The sequence below is a fragment of the Drosophila gunungcola genome (genome assembly GCF_025200985.1).
Source record: "Drosophila gunungcola strain Sukarami chromosome 2R unlocalized genomic scaffold, Dgunungcola_SK_2 000027F, whole genome shotgun sequence".
Lineage (NCBI taxonomy): Eukaryota > Metazoa > Arthropoda > Insecta > Diptera > Drosophilidae > Drosophila > Drosophila gunungcola.
The window spans coordinates 1128839-1148823 of NW_026453175.1; the positions used below are offsets into that span (position 1 = coordinate 1128839).

The 19985-nt window shown below is 40.1% G+C and overlaps 6 protein-coding genes across 6 annotated transcripts in view; 2 read left to right on the plus strand and 4 right to left on the minus strand.

Annotated features, from left to right (window-relative positions):
• Positions 1–19985, plus strand: part of LOC128256682 (aminopeptidase N) — a 153679-nt gene that overhangs the window by 131230 nt on the left and 2464 nt on the right. Inside the window, 2 exon segments of the mRNA XM_052987204.1 lie at positions 19314–19766; positions 19823–19978. Of these exon segments, the coding sequence (XP_052843164.1) occupies positions 19315–19766; positions 19823–19978 (608 nt within the window). The 5' untranslated portion in view covers position 19314.
• LOC128256707 (protein TEX261) lies at positions 59–1366 on the plus strand. The gene is made up of 3 exons (XM_052987233.1): positions 59–250; positions 313–614; positions 1052–1366. The coding sequence occupies exons 1-3, from the start codon at positions 181–183 to the stop codon at positions 1274–1276; spliced, it is 597 nt and encodes a 198-aa protein (XP_052843193.1). The 5' UTR covers positions 59–180; the 3' UTR covers positions 1277–1366.
• LOC128256701 (ribose-5-phosphate isomerase) lies at positions 1693–2905 on the minus strand. The gene has a single exon (XM_052987228.1). It carries the CDS (start codon positions 2696–2698, stop codon positions 1865–1867), a length of 834 nt encoding a protein of 277 aa, XP_052843188.1. The 5' UTR covers positions 2699–2905; the 3' UTR covers positions 1693–1864.
• Positions 3014–5840, minus strand: LOC128256687 (uncharacterized). Its single transcript, XM_052987209.1, has 2 exons — positions 5706–5840; positions 3014–5622 (listed from the first exon to the last, which is right to left on the minus strand). Exon 2 carries the CDS (start codon positions 5617–5619, stop codon positions 3640–3642), a length of 1980 nt encoding a protein of 659 aa, XP_052843169.1. The 5' UTR covers positions 5620–5622; positions 5706–5840; the 3' UTR covers positions 3014–3639.
• Positions 11686–12250, minus strand: LOC128256718 (uncharacterized). The gene is given in 3 exon segments (XM_052987251.1): positions 11686–11901; positions 11903–12047; positions 12107–12250. Coding segments are annotated over 3 exon segments (285 nt in total). The 5' UTR covers positions 12127–12250; the 3' UTR covers positions 11686–11781.
• On the minus strand, positions 18093–18949 carry LOC128256743 (uncharacterized). The gene is given in 1 exon segment (XM_052987275.1): positions 18093–18949. A coding segment is annotated over 1 exon segment (843 nt). The 5' UTR covers positions 18936–18949.

Here is a 19985-nt window from a genome sequence, read left to right on the forward strand (position 1 = left end):
AAAGTAGTATGACCGCTCTCGATTTAGCTGAAAAAGTCTGGGTGTGAAAAGTATCAAACAAAGAGTGTGGTATTTTCGGCTTTGTCGAACAAGCCACACTGATCGGATTGTTTTGTTTTGTCGGCCAATTAGCCGTATATATCGCGTATATATCTTTCAATTTCGGCTGAAGTACAAATCATGGCTTTCCTCTACATACTGGGGTGGATTTCCCTGGGCATACAGATCGTATTCCTCACATTGTCCATAGGTAAGATGTACTAGCTATGCGATTTGCTGGCCTGACTGCAACGTCTGCAATTGTTTTCGTAGTGGCTGGCCTGTATTATCTGGCGGAACTGGCGGAGGAGTACACCACGGCGGCGAGGAAGTGCATCCTCTTCCTGATCAGCTTTACAATTTTCGTGTACATACTGCTGATGCTCTTCGAGGACCTGCCGTGGAGCCTGATCATATGCGGATTTGTGGCACAGGGTTTCCATCTAGGGATTATGGGAGGATTTCCCTTCGTCCGACTGCTCTCCCTTCCACTTTTGGGATCCTTGGCCATGCTGATCATCAATCACTTCCTGGCCTTTCAGTATTTTACCAGCGTTTATGTGCCTTTTACGCAGGTGAGCTACCAGAAAGGGGTTCCAAAGGTTCAATAATATGTAAAACTTATTGCATAAATATTCAGTATGTATGTAGGTAAATATTACCCTATCCAGGTGTTCTTTTAAATTAGTTTGAAATTTATAGCTTATACATATATTATTGAACTTTAATACAACACAAATGTATATGTTTAACATTATGTACCTTAGATATACAGTTCTTGGTAAACAGATCGGAGTTTGGATTATTTACCACAACAGAAAATTACATTATTCGTCGTTACTATTTAAACAGCAACATAAAGTATTTTGTGAGGAAAACCAAAGAAATGGATCTTAAAATTCTTATCTATAGAACCTAAACAAAATAAGTTATTAACTCTCTAATTAGAATTAAGTTAAAACAGCTTTATTTTAAATATTTAATTGAAACTCATCCAATTTTGTTCCCCCAGGTGCTGGCCTACTTCACCATCTGCATGTGGATCGTGCCCTTCGCCCTGTTTGTGTCACTCAGTGCCAATGATAGTGTCCTGCCCACCACCGTCAGTGATCAGAGCCGACGCAGTCCGGATGTGGTCAGCAATTACTTCTCGCGGAACAAAAAGCAGGGCCTGCTCTCCCTGTTCCAGTATCTAAAGGAGGCCATCCTCCCTGGACGGACCAAGAAGGCCTTCTAGATGTAGTCTATTTATTGTTTATTTATTTTTGTAGCCGAAATCGAGACAAAAGTATACAAAGCGTATATAAACTACGTTTACGCAATGACATTCGCAATTGGTTTAGTTAAATTAAAAGGCGTACGGATGGTGATTCATCAGATTTTAAGGTAAGGTACAAAGGAAATAAAATTGTAGTCAAATCAAGTAATTTGTTAGATAGCGGGGCCACCTTTAAGCGACTTTTGAATGTCAGTATTAAATTCATTACATTTTCGTTCAATACTTTTGCTTATATATGTTGTGTGGATTTATTTTATTTTCTGAATAAATCCTTTAATGCAGCCATATATTATAATAGAAAAGTAAACCTAAAGACCTAAGAAAAGTTTACAAATGCAAGAGACGATCCTTTAACGAAAGTACATATGCATATGTATCTTGGAATATGAACTCCAACTTTATTTATTGTCGTTAGCAACTTCACCTCATAGGAACAGTATATACCTATGTATAGATAAATGCATGAAATATCGCTACAAAGGCACCTCCAACTTTATTCAAGAAAACATAATGGTTAGACAAACTTTATTGAGAAAACCCTAAGAACTACTTGTTCTGGACCTTGACATTGCCATCGGCCATACCGAAGTAGCATTTTTGGGCCATGTTGACGAACAGTCCCGTCTCGAGAACACCCGGAATCATGGTGATGGCCCGGTTGACCTCGTCCCAGTCGTACTCCCTGTTGGCGATGAACTTCCAGTCCAGCAGGAAGTTGCCATTATCCGTGACGATGGGTCCCGCCTTGACCTTGGCCATGCGCAGCGAGGCTTCTCCGCCGAACAGGGCTTCGATGTGGAGCTTGATGGGCACGTAGGCCATGGGGGCCACCTCGATGGGAACCCCGCGGCACCACTGTTCGCCCAAGCGGATGGAGTTCTTTGTGTAGTCGGCCACCACGATGAAGTTCTTGGCGCAGGAGGCCACCACCTTCTCCTGGAGCAGGCAGCCGCCGCCGCCCTTGATCAGCACCATGTGCCGGTCCACCTCGTCCGCCCCGTCGATGGCCACATCAATGTTGGGATTCCTGTCCAGATCGCCCAGGTTGAGGTTGTAATCGAGTATCAAGTGGTGCGCCTGGTAGGACGAGGGCACGCAGATGAGGTCGGTGAGCTCCCCCTCCTTCCACACTCGCTCTGCGATCCGCTGGACAGCATAGACGACGGTGGAACCGCTTCCGATGCCCAGAATCTTCGTGTCCTCAGTGACCCACTGATCGACGGCCGTGCGGGCTGCAGTTTTCTTGGCCGCGTCCAGGGCAATGTCTTCCATTTTGCGGACTTGGGTGCAGAGTACGGGTGCGCCGACGAATAGCTGTTCGCCTAGATGTTGGATAAGCTGTGGTCGCTGGAGGCCTCGTCGCAATAAGCCAGATAACATGTGGTGGTTTCCAATCACAACTTCAATGTCACAGAGATCAAGCCGCCTGCGGTTTGGGTGTCGCGCTAGGGATTTCTCACCGTTGCGCCGGCCAAATTCACAGAACAGTTACGCAGTGTTACGATGTTGGGCGCGAAAATGTCCGATATTTGAACTATTATTAAAATTATAGTTACAAAGGGAGTTTAGTGTACTTGTCATACGAAAGGAAGTTGTTTTGAGAATGATTTAAGGGAACATTGAAATACATTCGAATCATCTTTACGTTGCTTGACTTGAATCAAAACGATTACCTTTTTGGTCTTTCGCAAATCCTTTATTTATTATATATTCAAATACTTAATATGTTTAGGATATACATAAATTTGGTAGATATTTATATGAAACTTAAAGACGGTAGCCAATTAGGAACGTATATTTTTGGATTATGTTCACAGTTCAGTTCTCAAAACCTTGTTAAACATTTTACAGATCGGACTGGTCTTTCGATTCCATTTGTACAAACATAAGTATTCGTCTCCTAATCGGATTATTGTTTACATAATTGAAAGTATTGGAGACAGTTTTTGTGTATTGTATTTAATCGGTTTGTATTTCTTAACAGAATGTAAAAAGAATAATAAGAACAAATAAGCAATGTGTTTAATTGTGTGAAAAGTTTACAGCTCTAATTTCTTCCCGATTAAATAAAATTTTCAGTTTGCAAGCTCATTCCTTTTTTTATGATTTGAATATATGTAAATGTACGATAGAAAATAATCAGGAACTAAGAAAGTGTCCTTTAAAAATACATATTCTTTTCTTCTGGCATATGTTTTAAATTATACCTGCTTTTCTTCTCGTTTCTTTTTTAGCAACGTTAAATATCTAATTCTATGTATTCTTTTTTGGCACACATATTGGTTATAGTAAAAAACACTCGCCAAGTTATCCCTTTCCCACTATTTTTGGGTAAGTGCGTCCTCAACGATCTTGGTCAAATCAAATGTAAGCACCTTGGGGGCAAAGAAGCCTCCGTAGCCAGGTCGTCCCTTGTGGTAGATTCCTAATCCGGCGAGCGGAACTGGCGGATGCGGCACCACCTCCTGCACATCCACAAATGGCAAAGTGTTCTGGGAGGCATCCTTCTGCTGACTGGAGCTGACAAACTCCATGAACTGGTCATCACTGGAGAGCGGAAGCGAGGGCAAGTCCGAAGCGGTGGGCAGATCGCTCTCCTTTAAAATCAGTTTCTTGCGGTCCCCCTCCATGTGGGACTTATTGTCGCCCAGCCAATAGCTCTTGGTTTGCGGCTCAATCAAACCACCGGTGGAGAAATTGAAGTAACTGAAGCGCACCTCCAGGTTCAGGTGTTTGTTGAAGATCCGGAAACGCACTCCGGTCACCACTTGGTCCGTTGAGTTGGCCGAAATCTCGTCCAGATCAATTGCCCGGCTGTCCACGCTCAGGGTGTGGAAGTCGTAGCCATCGCGAATGTCCACGTCACTCAAGTTGTACGCTTGTACGGGCTGCCATTGCAGAGAGCTAATATTGATGGATCCGCGGGGCAGGAGCTCGCCCTGCTGCAGTTGCAGGTGGAAGACGCGGTTGACCTTCACAAACCGCACGCCAGTCACGACCATGTTCTGCTCGAACTGCGACAGGGAGTCGCGCAGGTTGAAGTAGCGATCGGACAGGGGTCCTGGCTCATCGCACAGGCAGAAGCAGTAGTGGCAGCGCATGATAAGCCAGCGGGACCAGGAGGAGGCCTGCTTCACCTTGGAATGGCACTCCTTTCCGGGCTCATCATTGAATGCTATGTGCTCGTAGCGCCTTGAGGAGTTGTTGGGTGACAGGCAAATCGACATTTCCGACTCGACGAAGTTGCAGTTGTAGAGCCTGCCCTTGCAGGCGGGCTGCTGGCCACAGAGCTCCTCCTCCGGCTGATAGCAACCAAACGAGCGGCTGTCGTGGTAGTCCCCGCACTTGCTCCAGCAGTTTTGCTCCTGGTTCAGGTTGATCTCGTTCTCCACGAAGCCCTGCAGGAGGCGTGTGACACGGTCATAGGTTTTGCCCTCCACATGGCCATCTTTTCGGGGATCGCAGCGCCAGTACAGTCGGCTGCTTTTGGACAACACTTTCTGGAGCACCTGCTGGGCATGCTGGATGCGTTTCTGGTGGCTCTCTCGCATCAGCAGCAGCTCCTCGGTGAAGTTGCCCCGCCCATGCTGGCGCAGCACCATCCATGAGAACTCCATCATGCTGTAGCCCTTTAGCTCCGTCAAAGCTGCCTTGGTGAAGAGCTGAAAGGCGAACTGCTGGGCGGACTGCCTGGCCAGGCACATCTGCTCCGGAGAGGTCTCAAAGCTGACACTTAGCTCCCAGAGCAGGGAGTGCGTGCGGGTCTGTTCGGGAGCCATGGAGTCACCCGAGTAGAGAGAGTCGTGGAGCAGTTGCAGCAGCCAGGACAGCGAATTGGATCCAGGATCCACGTTCCACTTGGCGAATTTCACCAGTGTGGTCGGCTCAAGCGAGTCCTTGTGCTGCTCGTAGCCCTTCAGTTGCTCGTAGCGGAGATCAATGAACTTGCTGAGGTCCTTCAGCTGGTTAAGTCGGTGAAGCAGCTGGGACCTATCCTGCATCTCCCTTAGCAGCGTCTCGATGGTCAGGGCCGTGTTCCTGGCCTGCTGCTCCTCCAGATCCCGGATATTCCCGTTCACAGCCTCTATTTTCTCTATCATCCGGCGCTGATTGGCGTAGATCAGCGCCCCCGCTGTGACTTCCGCTACCGCAGGTAGCTTGTCAATCAGTTCCCACGACTTGAGGATGGCCTCCGTCACCTCCTGGATCACCCGAATAATGTCGATGGTTTCTTGGACCGCTCCTCCACATCCGGCAGTGGCGAGCACGCTAAATGCGCACCAGAATAGCAACAACTTCATGGCCTGCAAAACACATTCGATTCAACCAACAAACAAAATGCAATTAAAGCGAACTTGGCTGAATTTTTGAGTATCTGCTTACGCACCAGATTTCCCCTCCAGATGTTTGCAAATGTTTAGGTTATGCTTAAGTTGCGTCCGATCGCTTTTAAATATTATTTGGAACTGAGAACTGTATACTGACGCCGTCTTTTTCTGGCTTTTTTCTCTCCTTAAAAAAAAAGGAGTGCGGCTAGCGATTCAGTATTAACAGTAGGGGTATTCGCTAAGGGTCTGAGGTTTTTAGCTTTTGAGGGAAACGCACAATATAGGGCAAGAAATTAGTTTTTTTTTTATATATATATATTAAGTACAAGGTGTTTGCGATGTATCTAGGTAGAGTAAAAGCTACAAAAAGGGTAAAAACAAATTTTTTACTACAGTTTTTAAATTGAAATACTTTTTTGGTACATGAGTTCTTCTCTGGCTGTAGAAAGATGTTAAAAATAATGAGGCGCTATTAACTTATCTTCAAGTTGCAATGAATTATGATACTTTTGTGAAAATAATAAATATACAATTTAGTGGTATAAACCTACCGCAAACAAATATATATGGCTTTGTACAGTAAATGTATGTAAAAATTTATTTGGCTGTACATTTTAAACGCAAAGTGATATCTTCAAAATTTGAATGGTTAATAACATATTAATATATCTAGTATAATTAAGGAACATTTCATTAAAATTGTTACATTTATTTTATAATTTAATTAAAAAAATACTAGATATTATTTTAAGCCGTGGAGCAGTGTTTTTCAACACTTTTTATATAGTTGCATTTCCGTTGAATTCGCTTGCAGTTCCCGCTTAAGTTTTTTTTTAATTTTGCGCTTTAACTTAAAGGCAAAGACAAATATAAACCAAGGGTCCTCGTACATCAATTGAGAAGCGTGAATTAGTCCTACGTTTAATACTTTTTTGTGATAAAACGGTCCATTCGGTGATCGCAATGATTTTAGTTTTTCTAGCTGCACTGTTTTCTGTTGGAATTATATTTTCAGAACCACCAGTCACCAAGCAAAGCGCTGGATTTGAAATTTAATTGGCTTTGTTAAAAAACACGTTTATCGCAAAATATAATTTGAGTATTATTTTTATATTAACAGAATAAAAAGTTTTGTTTCATAAAAAATACAAATTATCCATAAGTAAGCAACTTATACACTATTTTATGCCAAAAACTGCTAAAGCCATATATTGTATTTTTTTTTTCAATTTAAATACGCCCACAAAAAAATTACCTAATTAAACACATTTTATTTAAAAAATGTTCTTTATTATTTCTATGCCCATGCAGTAGAGGGCTAAAAACAAAAACATACAAATATATTAGAACATAAATAACAAAAATTGCTTAACCTGAAAATAATAGAAAAAAACCTAAGTAAGGTAAAATGTATACTTTTGTAGGTTAGTTACCAAAAAACCTAAATAAATAACTTTTATATTATTTCAAGGAAAATAAAAATTCCTGCTTGTTCTTTATAATTTGCCTTTCAACAAAATGGTAGTAAATGATTTTATACCAATTCGAGAAAATTAACATATCGTTGGAAAAAAATTTGTTTAATATTTAATCTATCTTGCAAATTAACAATTTTAAAAGATTGATAACATTTTTTTTTTTATATTTGTGTATTTAAATAAAAAATGTGATTCCTTAAATATTTTCCATTTAGTTTCTATTATTGGTTTTACAAAAATGTACAAAAAGTGTTTTATATTATTAAGCTAAAACACTACTCTGGATTTCAACATTTAAACAGTTACAATTTTAATATTGTTGTATTTATGAATTATCTGAAAATTGAATTTGTACGAAACATCTAGCATGCAGCTTAAATCAAAATACCCCTAACGATTGAATTGTTGGAATTTTGTTTATTTAAAAATGTACGTTTTAATAAAAACACCGCAAAATATCAAAAGGACCCATTTATGTATATTTTTAAAGGGAAGCGTTTGCCAAGATAAAACCATAAAACGCAACGAAAAGCATTTAAAAGTGACTTGCTACCGGAAGATAGGCAAAATAAAAAAAGGGGAATCCCCACAAAACGAAATGGACAAGAGTTGCATGAACACACACACACACACATACTTAAGCGCATACATACATATGCATGTACATATACCGAGAATATTTGAAGAAATTTAATACTTTTAGTGCACAAAGCGAGAACTGTTGAATGCCGAGCGATAGAGCTGAAAGGCAGAACACAATCACAAAGGTGATTGCAATTTTTCTCTAGCCAAGCAGCAGGCGGAAAAGCTGGAAAAGCTGGAAAACCGGAACACAAGAGCCACGTGAACGGTCAGGACGGGAGGATGTGAAAAGATAGTGGGCCCACAGAATTTGTGTTAATGGATTTCACTTTTTAAGAAATAAATTACTATCTCCGGTTGGAGGGGAAAATCGCAGGTCAAGCCGCAAACAAAGTTCCAAGCAGTTTGCATGATTGGATGGGGTTTTGAATCATTAGCAAAAAAAAAGGCAACACACAAAGCCAAACGGATTGTAGGAGAATTCCATCAGTTTGGGGGATTATAAAGGGGATCAGGAAGGGGAATGTCCGTCATCTCTTACGCGATTCCATACCTTGCAGTCCTAGTAGAATTACCGAAAATGGAGCTCTTTTGTTGCAAGTGAACATAAAACAACACCGGCCCAAAGTAAACAGCAATTAAATGCAGCACAGAGGGTTCTGAAAAAAAATCGGGCAAACACAGCAAATGCAAATTGTTAATTAAAGAAATGGGCATTGTTAAATGCGCCCCATGTGAAATGTTCCAGGCCAACACCTCCCCCCACTCGGCGCCCTTCTTAATTACTCGTGGAAAAACATTGTACATACAAACATACATGCATAAATAAGAAAAGACGAATGAAGTGGACTGTATTTAAAAATACCCTGTAGGCCTATTCTTTCTGTGGCAATGATCCAGTCCTGACATTTCCAAAACCTTTGATTTCTGTGACCTATTACGGCTGAAACCATTATTTACTTTTGTCTTTATGCCATCACTTATACTTTATCTTTACTTTTTATACCCTTGCAGAGGGTATTATAATTTCAGTCAGAAGTTTGCAACGCAGTGAAGGAGACGTTTCCGACCCTATAAAGTATATATATTCTTGATCAGCATCACTAGGAGAGTCGATCTAGCCATGTCCGTCTGTCCGTCTGTCCGTCTGTCCGTCTGTCCGTCCGTTTATATGCAAACTAGTCTCTCAGTTTTAAAGCTATCTGCATGAAACTTTCCCAAAAGTTGTCTTTCTATTGCAGGTAGTATATAAGTCGGAACGAGCCGGATCGGACGACTATAGCATATAGCTCCCATAGGAACAATCGGAAAAATAAATGAAAAAAAATTATAACTTTGCTGTTTTTTAATTTTTTGTTTAGTTCTTCGACATATAGTAATGGTAAAATATTTCCGATTTACGGTTTAAATTTCATCAAAATCGGACGACTATAGCATATAGCTCCCATAGGAACAATCGGAAAAATAAATGAAAAAAAATTATAACTTTGCTGTTTTTTAATTTTTTGTTTAGTTCTTCGAGATATAGTAATGGTTTAATATTTCAGAATTACGGTTTCAATTTCATCAAAATCGGACGACTATAGCATATAGCTCCCATAGGAACAATCGGAAAAATAAATGAAAAAAATTATAACTTTTCTGTTTTTTAATTTTTTGTTTAGTTCTTCGACATATAGCAATGTTTAATTATTTCAGAATTATGGTATAAATTTTATCAAAATCGGACGTCTATAGCATATAGCTCCCATAGAAATAATAAAAATATATAAAATAACTATCTAATAATTGAGCTGCAAATAATCATAGTTTCAATGTTTTTTTTTAGCACATACTCAAGTAAATCATAATTTAAATGTTTTCAAAGGTATTTAATTAATGCAATAGCTGCAAGGGTATATGAACTTCGGCTTGCCGAAGTTTGCTTTCCTTCTTGTTAAATGTAAATCTATTTTTCATTTTAAAGTTTTAACTTGTAACTTGTGAATATTATTAATAGGAATAAAATACAAATCAATGGCAATATCCTGGCCTTACTTAATTATGATTTAAGATTTCTTTCATTGGCAAATAAATCAAAGAATCCTTGGTTTAGAGCGAAAGTTGATAGGCATTCGATGTGCTGTTTAAAAATTACAAATTAAATAAAAATGTACATTTTGTTTAGTGGGTTTCGTAACTCCTGTTTTTCACGACGCCAAAAAGAAAACAATTATCCTTCTTTTGCGAAAAACTAATGTCTTAAAAATTGATTTAAGTAGATAATTAAATATGTGCCTACACTGCTGAAACACAAATAGAACGTATTAACAGCATTCCTTTTCAAATAAATACCCTCTGAGGGGTATTAATATTTGAAAAAAGAGTGTTTTATGGGCGAAGAGTGCAAATGGACCTGCGACCCAGTTGCAGCTGCCCCGGCATCCATTATAGACCCACAGCACCTCAAATACGAGCTGAAAAAATGGTGGAAAAGTGGAGAAAAGTGGGGGAACAGGCAGGCAGGGAGGCAGGATGGCTTTCCCTTTGTGCGAGTTATGATTGCCCGTGCTGATGATGACAATGTCGACTGTCGGGGACCCTGCATCGAACGACTTTCAAATGGGCACGATTTATAATTTGATTAGCGCATCGCTGAATGCACACGGAAAAGAAAATCACGCTCAAAAGTCAAGCGGGAAGTGCAGCCGAGTGCACTGAGAGAAATCGGGGCGAGGAAGAGGACCACTTCCGCGCTGGCCCTTATCTCATCTAGTGCAAAATGGAGCGGGCCATCACACTCCGTTAGCTGACAATGACAAATGATGATGGAGGAGCGGTCGCAGGATAATCCAAAAAATGAACCAGAGCCCAACCAAAACCGTAACCAAAACCCTAACCAAAACCGTAACCAAACTGAAGCGAGCAAAAGCCTGCCTTTCGCTTTTGGCTTTCAATTAATCCGAGCAAGTGGCGCTTTTATTGCGCTAGGCCTGCCGCCATAATCAGTTGTGTTTTGTTACCCACAAAAAATGATAGGGAAATACCCTCGAAAAAACACGATCCGCCCAAAAGGGTTTTAGCTTGAAACAAAGGCGCTGAAATTTGCCTGCCATTCATTAAACAATGAACAACAAATCCAGATGGGGGCGTGGCACGCTGCCGGGGAAATAGATTAATGGCCACAGACAAGGCCTGGCAAATCAATTTATAACAATGCCGACAGCTGACCGCACAACCAGGGAAAAGGTGTTCTCTTAGAACTGTGAGTAATATGAGCAACACAAATAGACAAAAAAAAGATTTAATTTTTTTTACTTTGGTATTTTATGCTCTGTTATATCTCATTTTTTGTATTTGCCTAGATACGTATAATTGAGCGAAACTGAGATTTATGTTTGTTTTTAATATAACATTTACCTAAAATTGAATTATAGGTTAAAAACTATTTTAAACTCGATTGGACACAAATTCGTTTCATACAAAAAATAATAGTATGCTGATTTGGCTTTTAGATATTGGACATATCCTGCTTAATGGTAAGATATACAACACATTCTACATATATTAAATCAGGCATTTGGAAGGTTTTAAATTTTAAGGAAAACAATTTTCCTCTCTATTGTTAATTTTTTTTTTATTTCTTTTAAATGTCAGAGGTAATGGCTTAATGAATCAGAATTACGCTTTTAATTTTATTCAAATCGGAAAAAGATATCAAATATTTAATTCAAAAGAGTACAATTGTAGAACGCGTTTTAAATTGCACAAATCACTGGAAGTCTTGGTTTTTCTAACCACAATTCAGATATTTAATTAGCTGCAGAAAGTTGAAATTAAATGATAATACAATTTTTAACTATAAAATTGGACATAGTCGTTAAACACATTTAATAAATTTGGAAAAATTGAGCATTTGTTTTCATATATTTCTGTTGAGAAATATAGTCTATAGCTAGCCCATTATTTAAGACACCATGACCTCACTGAATTATTGCTCTATGTTTTCATTATGTTTAAGATTTAATTCATGCTGAAAGTTCCGAAATAAACATAATCAATTTAAACATCTGTGTCCTTTGGACACTTTCGTGCTCTAAAACTTGGCCATGGAGCACTCGAACCGAGTGCAGCAGGGATAGCAATCCGGGGCCTTGATGCAGCTCAATCCAAATCGGGACAATTCGGCCGCTTCCCAGGCGCGATCCTCCTCGAAAGAGGTCCATCATCCGCTGGCGCCTGGCTCTCGTGATCAGCTTGTCCGCCGTGGTCATCTCTACACTCATCGGCTTCACCAGGAAGTTGACGATGGGACTTCCCGAAGGGGTCTTAAGCAGGTCGCGATTGTTCAGCAGGGAGAGGCTTTCGAGAAAAGGGGATTTAAATTAGCCACAATTTAAATCCTTTCGGAGTTTCCTTACAAATCCCCCGACTTCTTCATCTTGCGGTTGACTGAGTAGTATGAGGGTTCCACACAAAGCTGTGTGTGTGCCTAATGTACAGTGATTGAAACACTAATGTAACCCAGCCGACAAACTTCTCCGGGCCAGGTTCGATGCCCCAGTTAGGTACCCCACTAGCCGAAAGCCTCAGGATTGTCAGGAAGGAACGGAAATTTTGTGCGGAGGGATGCAGCTGACTGACATTCAACACCATTTGCCACTCACAGAGGGTCAATCACGTGAGCTGAGGGCCCGAGCTCAAGAGGGGTTGAGAATCAAGTTAAAAGGCACTATCCGCATCCGTTAGCAAGGGTGCTATTAACTGTTGGTTAGTAAATGCAAATGTTAGTAGGCTTTGCTCTTTACTCAAAGTTTAAATTGTTAAGTAGGTAACTCAAAGTCCTATTGGAATTAATTGGCGTTTAAAATACTTGAGCTCAAAAAACAATTTCTTATAGTTTTAATTAAATAAATATTTATCCTGTACAAATGGCAAACGAATATATTTTATAGCAACAGAAATAATAAGTAATTCAAAGTTTATTTACTTCCTTAACTCCAATTCCTGGCATTGGCTAAAATATTTAAATAATGGTAACACTACTTACAGTAAAAAAATAATTTTCATTAGCAAGGCGTATTATCATAAATTTATATATTGCACATACATTTAAAATTTGTAAATAAAAGCTTAAAAGCTAATTTTAATCTACGATTTTCATCTTGCAAACATGTATATCTTAATATATATTTCATTTTTAAATAGTCGTTTTGAAGACGCTTAATTTTCAGTTGTTAATTTTTGCCAGAGCGTTTTTGTTTGGCAGAAGATAAATAAAAAGATTAAACATTGGCCAGCATTATTTCTCGATTAGGCCACACAAAGAAGATTTCAATTAACCCAGTGCCTGCTAATTGTCTCTCTTTCGAATTTTGCACGGCACTCTGCCTTCCACCCACAAATAATCGCCGCAAATTGCACAGCGCGTAGAGCAAACAAAAAACAGACTAAGTAGTGGTGTGTTGCAGGCGGGGACAGCAAAGAAAGTAGATTGAAAAACAAGCCAAAACCAACTCAAATCGTTGTTCGGCAATTTCAGCCAGCCCACACACCTGTCCGCCGAAGAATGTCCCACCGCCTTCCCGCCTCCTTAGACGTAAAGTGAGGTTCGAATAGGGGGGGCGGCAAACAGTCAGGTGTGTAATTGCAATCCGAATTGGTCAAGTGTAACAATGCAAAGACGCAGCTCACATCCCACATCCCACACCTGCTGCTGCTGCCAACCGGGGGAATCAATTTGATCCTTGAACTTAGGCAACAAACCGAATCTGCAACTTGCAACCTGCTGGCAAAAGGGGTCGAGACTTTACTTCCCCCCGCCGTCACCCCAACTCATGCAACGCCGGGGAACAAAATCAAATTGCAAATTGCGTCCCAAAATGTCACGTGCATCGACACATTTTTTGGAGCCAACTGTCTGAGGGTTTCTTTGGCCCGAAAGCCGAGCGGAGATGTCGTGACATGGTCGACATGGGCAAAGGTTATTGCAATCGCCCGCCAGAGCAATCAGTGGACACCAGACACGAAGGGATACCATTGATGGGAGATCAGGGCAGAGGTGCCCACAAAATGTTTCCAAGGCTGGTAAGACTTAAGAAGTAGCCAAAAGTTTTTGTACCTCCATTAATTTTGTTTATTAAAATCAGACCCAATAATATTAATTTGTTCCTCGATATAAGATGGTGGGCAGAAAGCTAAAACGTTGGCTAAAAATATAGGTAAGGATAATTTAAAAAAAATGTGTTGTTAATTCATAAGTTTTTGTTCTATTACATTATGAAAAAAAAACTCTGTTTTGAACAAGAATGTTTTTTTGTTGTTGATATGTAATCAGTTAAAGTTTAAGTTCGAGAGCAAAAAGTGTGGGTGTTTTAATAAAAATTTTTTAATTTTTGATATATCACAAATAAGCTGGGTTAGTCATAAAAGATTTTAGGATATGTACATTACTATTTTTGACATGATATTTGATTGACTTTTTGAAATTTGACATTCCATGTTAATAACAAATGTAAAATACAGTGTGTGTTATGTTACGAAGCCTTAAAAAACATTTTTTTTATCTATTACTTATTAATTCTTTACTTTACAGTTCATTTTCAAATTTAAAATTTTTGATAAACTTGCCAAAATGTATATAAATAAATTTATTTTATTTTATTATTTCTTTCTAATTTTCATTATAAAGTTTTATTTTTGATGTTATAAATAATGACTAATTAAATATTTTAAATATTTAAAATAAATTTCCTGTACCAGATGTGAATATATATTCGGTGTGGGAAATATCAAACATTAACTAAAAATATTGAAGTTGGCAACACTATTCCTAAGGAAAGGACTCGCAATCTGTACCTCCAGCATCCTGCACTCTTTGTCCTGCGGGTGTGTAGTGCGGGGGGTGGGAGGTGTGCGAGGGGCAGAGCGGGTGGCCGCCCCATTCATTATGATGACCACGCTGTCGCATTCGCTACGTGACATTCTGCTAACTGCTCTGAAAATGGAGCCAGAGCCTCCTCGCACTTGGGCCATTGTCGGCTCAGCTTATAACCTTATAGCTGCATAAGCCCGAAAGTAGGGTATAGACTATCACTTCAAACACTCTATAGCTCGATCTTCCGCTTTAGGAAACGAGGGCTATAGAACAACAAGTTCTGTTTATCATTAACGTGTATCTTCCTTATTAAATTATTATTTTTATATTTTACATTTTACATTATATGATAAAGAAGTATTAACTAAGATTTTTTTTATTAATAAATTCTTTTGGCCAAATTTATTTTCAAAATCTCCGGACTATTTGTATTTTTATTTATCTTAATTTATTAAGAAATTAATTACATTTTGAATGAGTTTTGTTTTTGCTTAGAATTTATTTGACATCATGTTGTCCTTGAACTTTGTGGCAAGAGCGCAATGACCACTTATACTGATTGATACTCTTTTAAAAAACCATACCGATAAATGTCCACCACCCCGACTCAGAATTAGATTGCAGTTAGTTACCTCCCCCTCCCAGCTCATCCTAATCCATCCGCTCTCCGGCAGCTGCTAATATGCCCATTGGGGACGTGATTGCAGCGATTCCATTCAGTTAGCCCACTGCATCATCCCGATATTTTGACCGCCTGTGAGACTTGGCCAAATTGACTTGGGCCGGAGCTTTGACTTGCAATCGGAGCTCCTCTAACTGCTCTCGATTCCCGTGATGGGTGCAGTTCATCGTGCTGCCAAATTTATCCAATTGCATTGCCATTACACTATACAAAGTTATGGCAATCTCTCCCCGGAGAATCGCCAGCGGAACGGAAAGAAACAATGCGGGGCGGAGACGCGTTCGAAAGTATCGAGATTGCAACGGTGCCGGCTTCGAATTGCGAGTAAATAAAGCGTCTGGGAAGCAACACCTCCGGCACATCCTCCCACAATCGCATCCTTGGAGCAGGAGTTGAGTTATGAACGTGCTGGGAGCAGCAAAGCGAACACAACACCCGCAATCCTGGAACACAAACCGAAAGCAGGGGAAGCCTTGTAAAGTAAATGTGCAAACATTTATTTATGTGGCCTGCCAAGGAGCACTTTAAAGCACTGCAATTGCCCTGATTTCGGATGGAGACCACTGCGAGTTTATATATACATAGACCAGGAACTGGAAGATAAAAGAAATGATTTGTACAGATTGCTTTAAAGGAAATTTTTCTCTTCAAAATATATTTTTAAAAGCTCAACATATTTATAATATTTTATTTAATATAAATATAAACTAAGAGCTAGTTTATGTTCGGTTGTTCATGGTCTCGCGATAATGTAAAAGTGAATAGAAGCGAAAGTGAAAGCATAGAATTGCTAGTTTTTAAATAATATGTAAAGATTTTGATATATATAAAAAAAATTAATTAAATATAATATACTATATGTTTCTCAAACAAATACCTATTTTCTTAAGTCTCCTTGGACTTTCACTATTTCGTTTCGCTTAGTAAGTAAAAAGTCTCAAATAAGGATTAATTTTGGTCCCTGTAAAATTGTTGTAACCTTCAAAATAAACATACATTTTTCTCCATTCCCAGCTACCAAATTCAATCAAATCAAATACAAAGTGGGGAAAACTTTTTCAAAATTTTGGGCTGATAAAAAGAACATAAAAACTCACCTTTGGAATCCCATTTGGTCCTGGCTGGAACATCATTACTTGGCCCACATTCGGTCTAGGTTTTGTTCCTGCAGTAGCATTTCAATTTTAATGAGCACTTGAGAGTTTCACGTTTTTAGCCGTAACTTTAATTAACAACAAAAGTCATGGTCTTGGCCTGCAAAAAAATAAAAGAAAAACAAAAATCAAAAGAAAAAGAAAAAGGAAAAGCAATGAAAAAGCTTAATTTGTAAGTGAAGAAAAGGCGCACAGCAGAAGCAGTAGGGGGAAAGGGGAGCTGAAATAAAAAGACACATGAGGCCCGGAAAATTTCAAATGGAACTGCTGCCGCTGTTTCTTCTGCTTCCAAGGAACATGGGGCACATAAAAAGTAGCCAGCAAGTAGTTTTTGCGCTTGCAGTGTTGCTCCTCAGTCGTTTTTGGTTCCTGGCCCTGCCAAATGTTCTTTTTTTGAGCCACGAGCACGGGTGCGGATATAAATACGGGTCCGGGCCACGGCTGCCGAAGTTGCTGCTGCTGGCGTTAAAAAAGCGGAAAATCGCAGCACATTTTTGCTTTTTAATTAAGCCCTCAATTTTTTATGTTCCATTCGAAAGCGACACGCCATGATTTCCCATCCGCCAGCCCATTCCAAATGCCAGGATTCCGGGCACAAATAATTTGCACTTGCAGCAGTGCCTGAAGTGTAAATGTGCGTACAGGGGTTAATGACACGGGCGCAGCTTGACAAATTATCCTTACTCTCCGGCTTAAATTGAATGGAATACTTTTTGTTCTGCGTTCTCGCAAAGACTGGACTTTTGTTTCAATTCTCCGAGATCAACATTAATTAAACGAAGTTAATATAAAGTTCTGGCTAACAGTTGTTTACCATTACCCATTACTCGCAAAGCAATTACACCAGTTACTCGTTGACTAAAAGGGTATATTGAATTCGTTGAAAAGTATGTAAAGTCCGTATAAATGTTGCTTTTTGGATATTTGAAAATGCGACGTGATGTTTGCTCATAGCTTGTAGTAGTTCCTCTTTATTGCGGCAGAGGGCGCCACCTAAAACCTGATTAGTTTCTCGGTCACATTTTATTTAAAATTAAAACGCTGAGTAAAGGATATCTAATTCATCAACGGTTTGGCTTCAAGAACGCTGAGCATTTATTTGTAAAAACTTTCTGCAGTCTTCTTCATTTTATCTTAAGATTTTAGTCGCTTATATAGAGGTTATTTCTTGTGTTATTTACTTTAGTTTTTTTATTATGAACGAATGCATCTTATGTATCTGTATTTGTGTCTTTTTTTCTTTTATAAAACAATCCCCGAAATGGATTTCTGAAATTCAATTTACATTACATTTTATACATTTATTTACAGTACACAACCTTATTTTTAAATAACTGTGTCGAAGTTTAATTGTTAATTTTCCTACTTGTGTAAATAACAAAAATTGTATTTTCATTTCAGATAGTACCAATAGTTTATTACCACAAGCAAATGATTAAGCACGTAGTTAATTTGTTAACAAAATATACTATAGAAAAACAACAGTGATAGCTGGCTTCTTAACACACCTCGCCAAGCAATGCCATAAATATATCAGGTAACCCTCAAAGTCGCTCACTTCATTACAGACCAGAGTCGCGCGATGATCGCTGGCTAAGTCGGTTAAATAAAACGCTAAATTGGTTTGAGCGAACGTTGAACCAGTGGAACGGCACGTGACTGCAATTACTTTGAGTGCTTCAACAAAAACACCTTCAAAACAGAGACATTTTGGGTGACTTCTGCTAAACCGGTTTCGGGAACTCGATAACGCGAAAACTCAGAGTTTTCGGACTGAAGCTAATCAGTTTGAAGCGGTGCAGTTCGTAGGAGTCCACCAGCCAGCCATCTTCACGCTCATCAGCTGAATTCTGCAAATCGACTTCGGATTCGCCAAGCTCCTTGCAGAAGGTGAGCACTAGTTCGGCTATGACCAGGCGGCAGTGTTTGGGATCGAACTGCTCTTGGATCTGCGAGTCCGCCAGCACGGTCTGAATGCGCTGCACCATTTCCTCCTTTTCCTGGGCAGTCCCAAGGTCCAGGAGATTGCGCAGGCCAACGAAGAGCATGTCCACAAGGACATATGAACGACCATCGATCCAGCGACGCACCACTCTCACGGGAAGGGCGTGTCGCAGGTGCTGCCTCTGAAAGCGCACCAGTCTGCCGTACGGACGCTGATCCTGGGACAACCCGTAGATGTCCGCCGATCCGCGTTCCGTGCAGCAACTCCGGATGCAGGGCCAGTCCGCCTGGTGCACCGCCTCGATCATGGTGGCCGCCGCCTGGCGAGTGCCCTCCTGGAATCCACCCACGTCGAAGGCCCCGCCCAGCAGACAGCGGAGACGCCACAGACAGTAGCGGTGCCGTAGTCCACTGAGCAACTGCATCACGCCGAGTTTCCAGCGGAGTCGCCTCCCGGACAGATGGCTCAGCTCGCGGTGTGCTTGGTGTGTTGCGTGGTAGGGCGGCTGAAGGGTTTTGGGTCCAAGGACACTGCCCCGCGCTATACACATAATTTTGGTGCGGCTCGAGCCACGTAGAAATCTGAAAAACATAGTTGGAACAAGAAAGACGAACTAGAGAGCTAAATGAACTTACAACGAATGAGTCAAGTCCTACCTGGATTCAAACTCCTAAAGCCAACTTTGAGAGGGGATCATGTATCTTTATAATCCCCTCTTTATAATCCCCTCTTTTGCAATCTAAACCAGAGGGGATTATAAAGATACATGCTCTTGATAATCCCTACTTGTTTAGAATTCACACTCACAATCCAGGCTTTCACCAGTATGATCAAGTACGATCTCAAGCTGATAAATTTTTGCTGTTAGTTATAAATAAGTTGTTAACTCATTTCTGTTCTGTAGCTTAAATAACTTCTTACCTTTAGCCCGAATCTTTCTGATCATTTAAATCCCTTACTGTTCTTACAGCATGTCGCAGCTTAATGAATTATGCTGGATCTTCTTGCTCCTTATGATTCCTTCAACCCCGGCTATGTACGATCATTATCGTTTGCCCACTGCCCTGGAGCCGCTGCACTACAACCTCCGGATCCTCACTCATTTAGAGAGCACAGATCAATGGTTCGAGGGCTCTGTAAATATCGATCTTCTGGCGCGAGAGTCGACCAAAAATATAACTTTGCATGCCGCATATTTAAAGATAGATGAGAATCGAACGACAGTAAGGTCCGACAAGGACAACAACTGCTTCACAGATATTGAAGTAAATGAGGTTTACAACTTCTATATCCTGCACTTGTGTCAGGAACTGGAAAAGGGTCAGCTATACCAACTGGAATTGCACTTTAGTGCAAAGCTAAATGATTCATTGAGTGGCTACTACAAAAGTTCCTACACGGATGAGAGCAGAAAAGAAGTTCAGTGAGTTTTATGTTTATTTATTCATAAGTTCAATAACTAACTTTGTTACTCTTTAGTCGCCTAGCAATCACCCAATTCTCGCCTACATTTGCCCGCCAGGCATTTCCCTGTTTTGATGAGCCCTCCTTTAAGTCCACCTTCAATGTGACTTTAGGCCATCATAAAAACTACACAGGACTGACGGGAATGCCTGTACTTGGATGTGAAGAGCAGTAAGTA

What these genes read in the sequence shown, in the direction of transcription:
- LOC128256707 (XM_052987233.1), top strand. Translation starts at nt 181, where the DNA reads ATGGCTTTCCTCTACATACTGGGGTGGATTTCCCTGGGCATACAGATC. An exon ending in ATTCCTCACATTGTCCATAG is followed by an intron (nt 251 to 312) that starts GTAAGATGTACT and finishes TTGTTTTCGTAG; the next exon opens with TGGCTGGCCTGTATTATCTG. An exon ending in TTTATGTGCCTTTTACGCAG is followed by an intron (nt 615 to 1,051) that starts GTGAGCTACCAG and finishes TTGTTCCCCCAG; the next exon opens with GTGCTGGCCTACTTCACCAT.
- LOC128256701 (XM_052987228.1), bottom strand. Translation starts at nt 2,698, where the DNA reads ATGTTATCTGGCTTATTGCGACGAGGCCTCCAGCGACCACAGCTTATC.
- LOC128256687 (XM_052987209.1), bottom strand. Translation starts at nt 5,619, where the DNA reads ATGAAGTTGTTGCTATTCTGGTGCGCATTTAGCGTGCTCGCCACTGCC.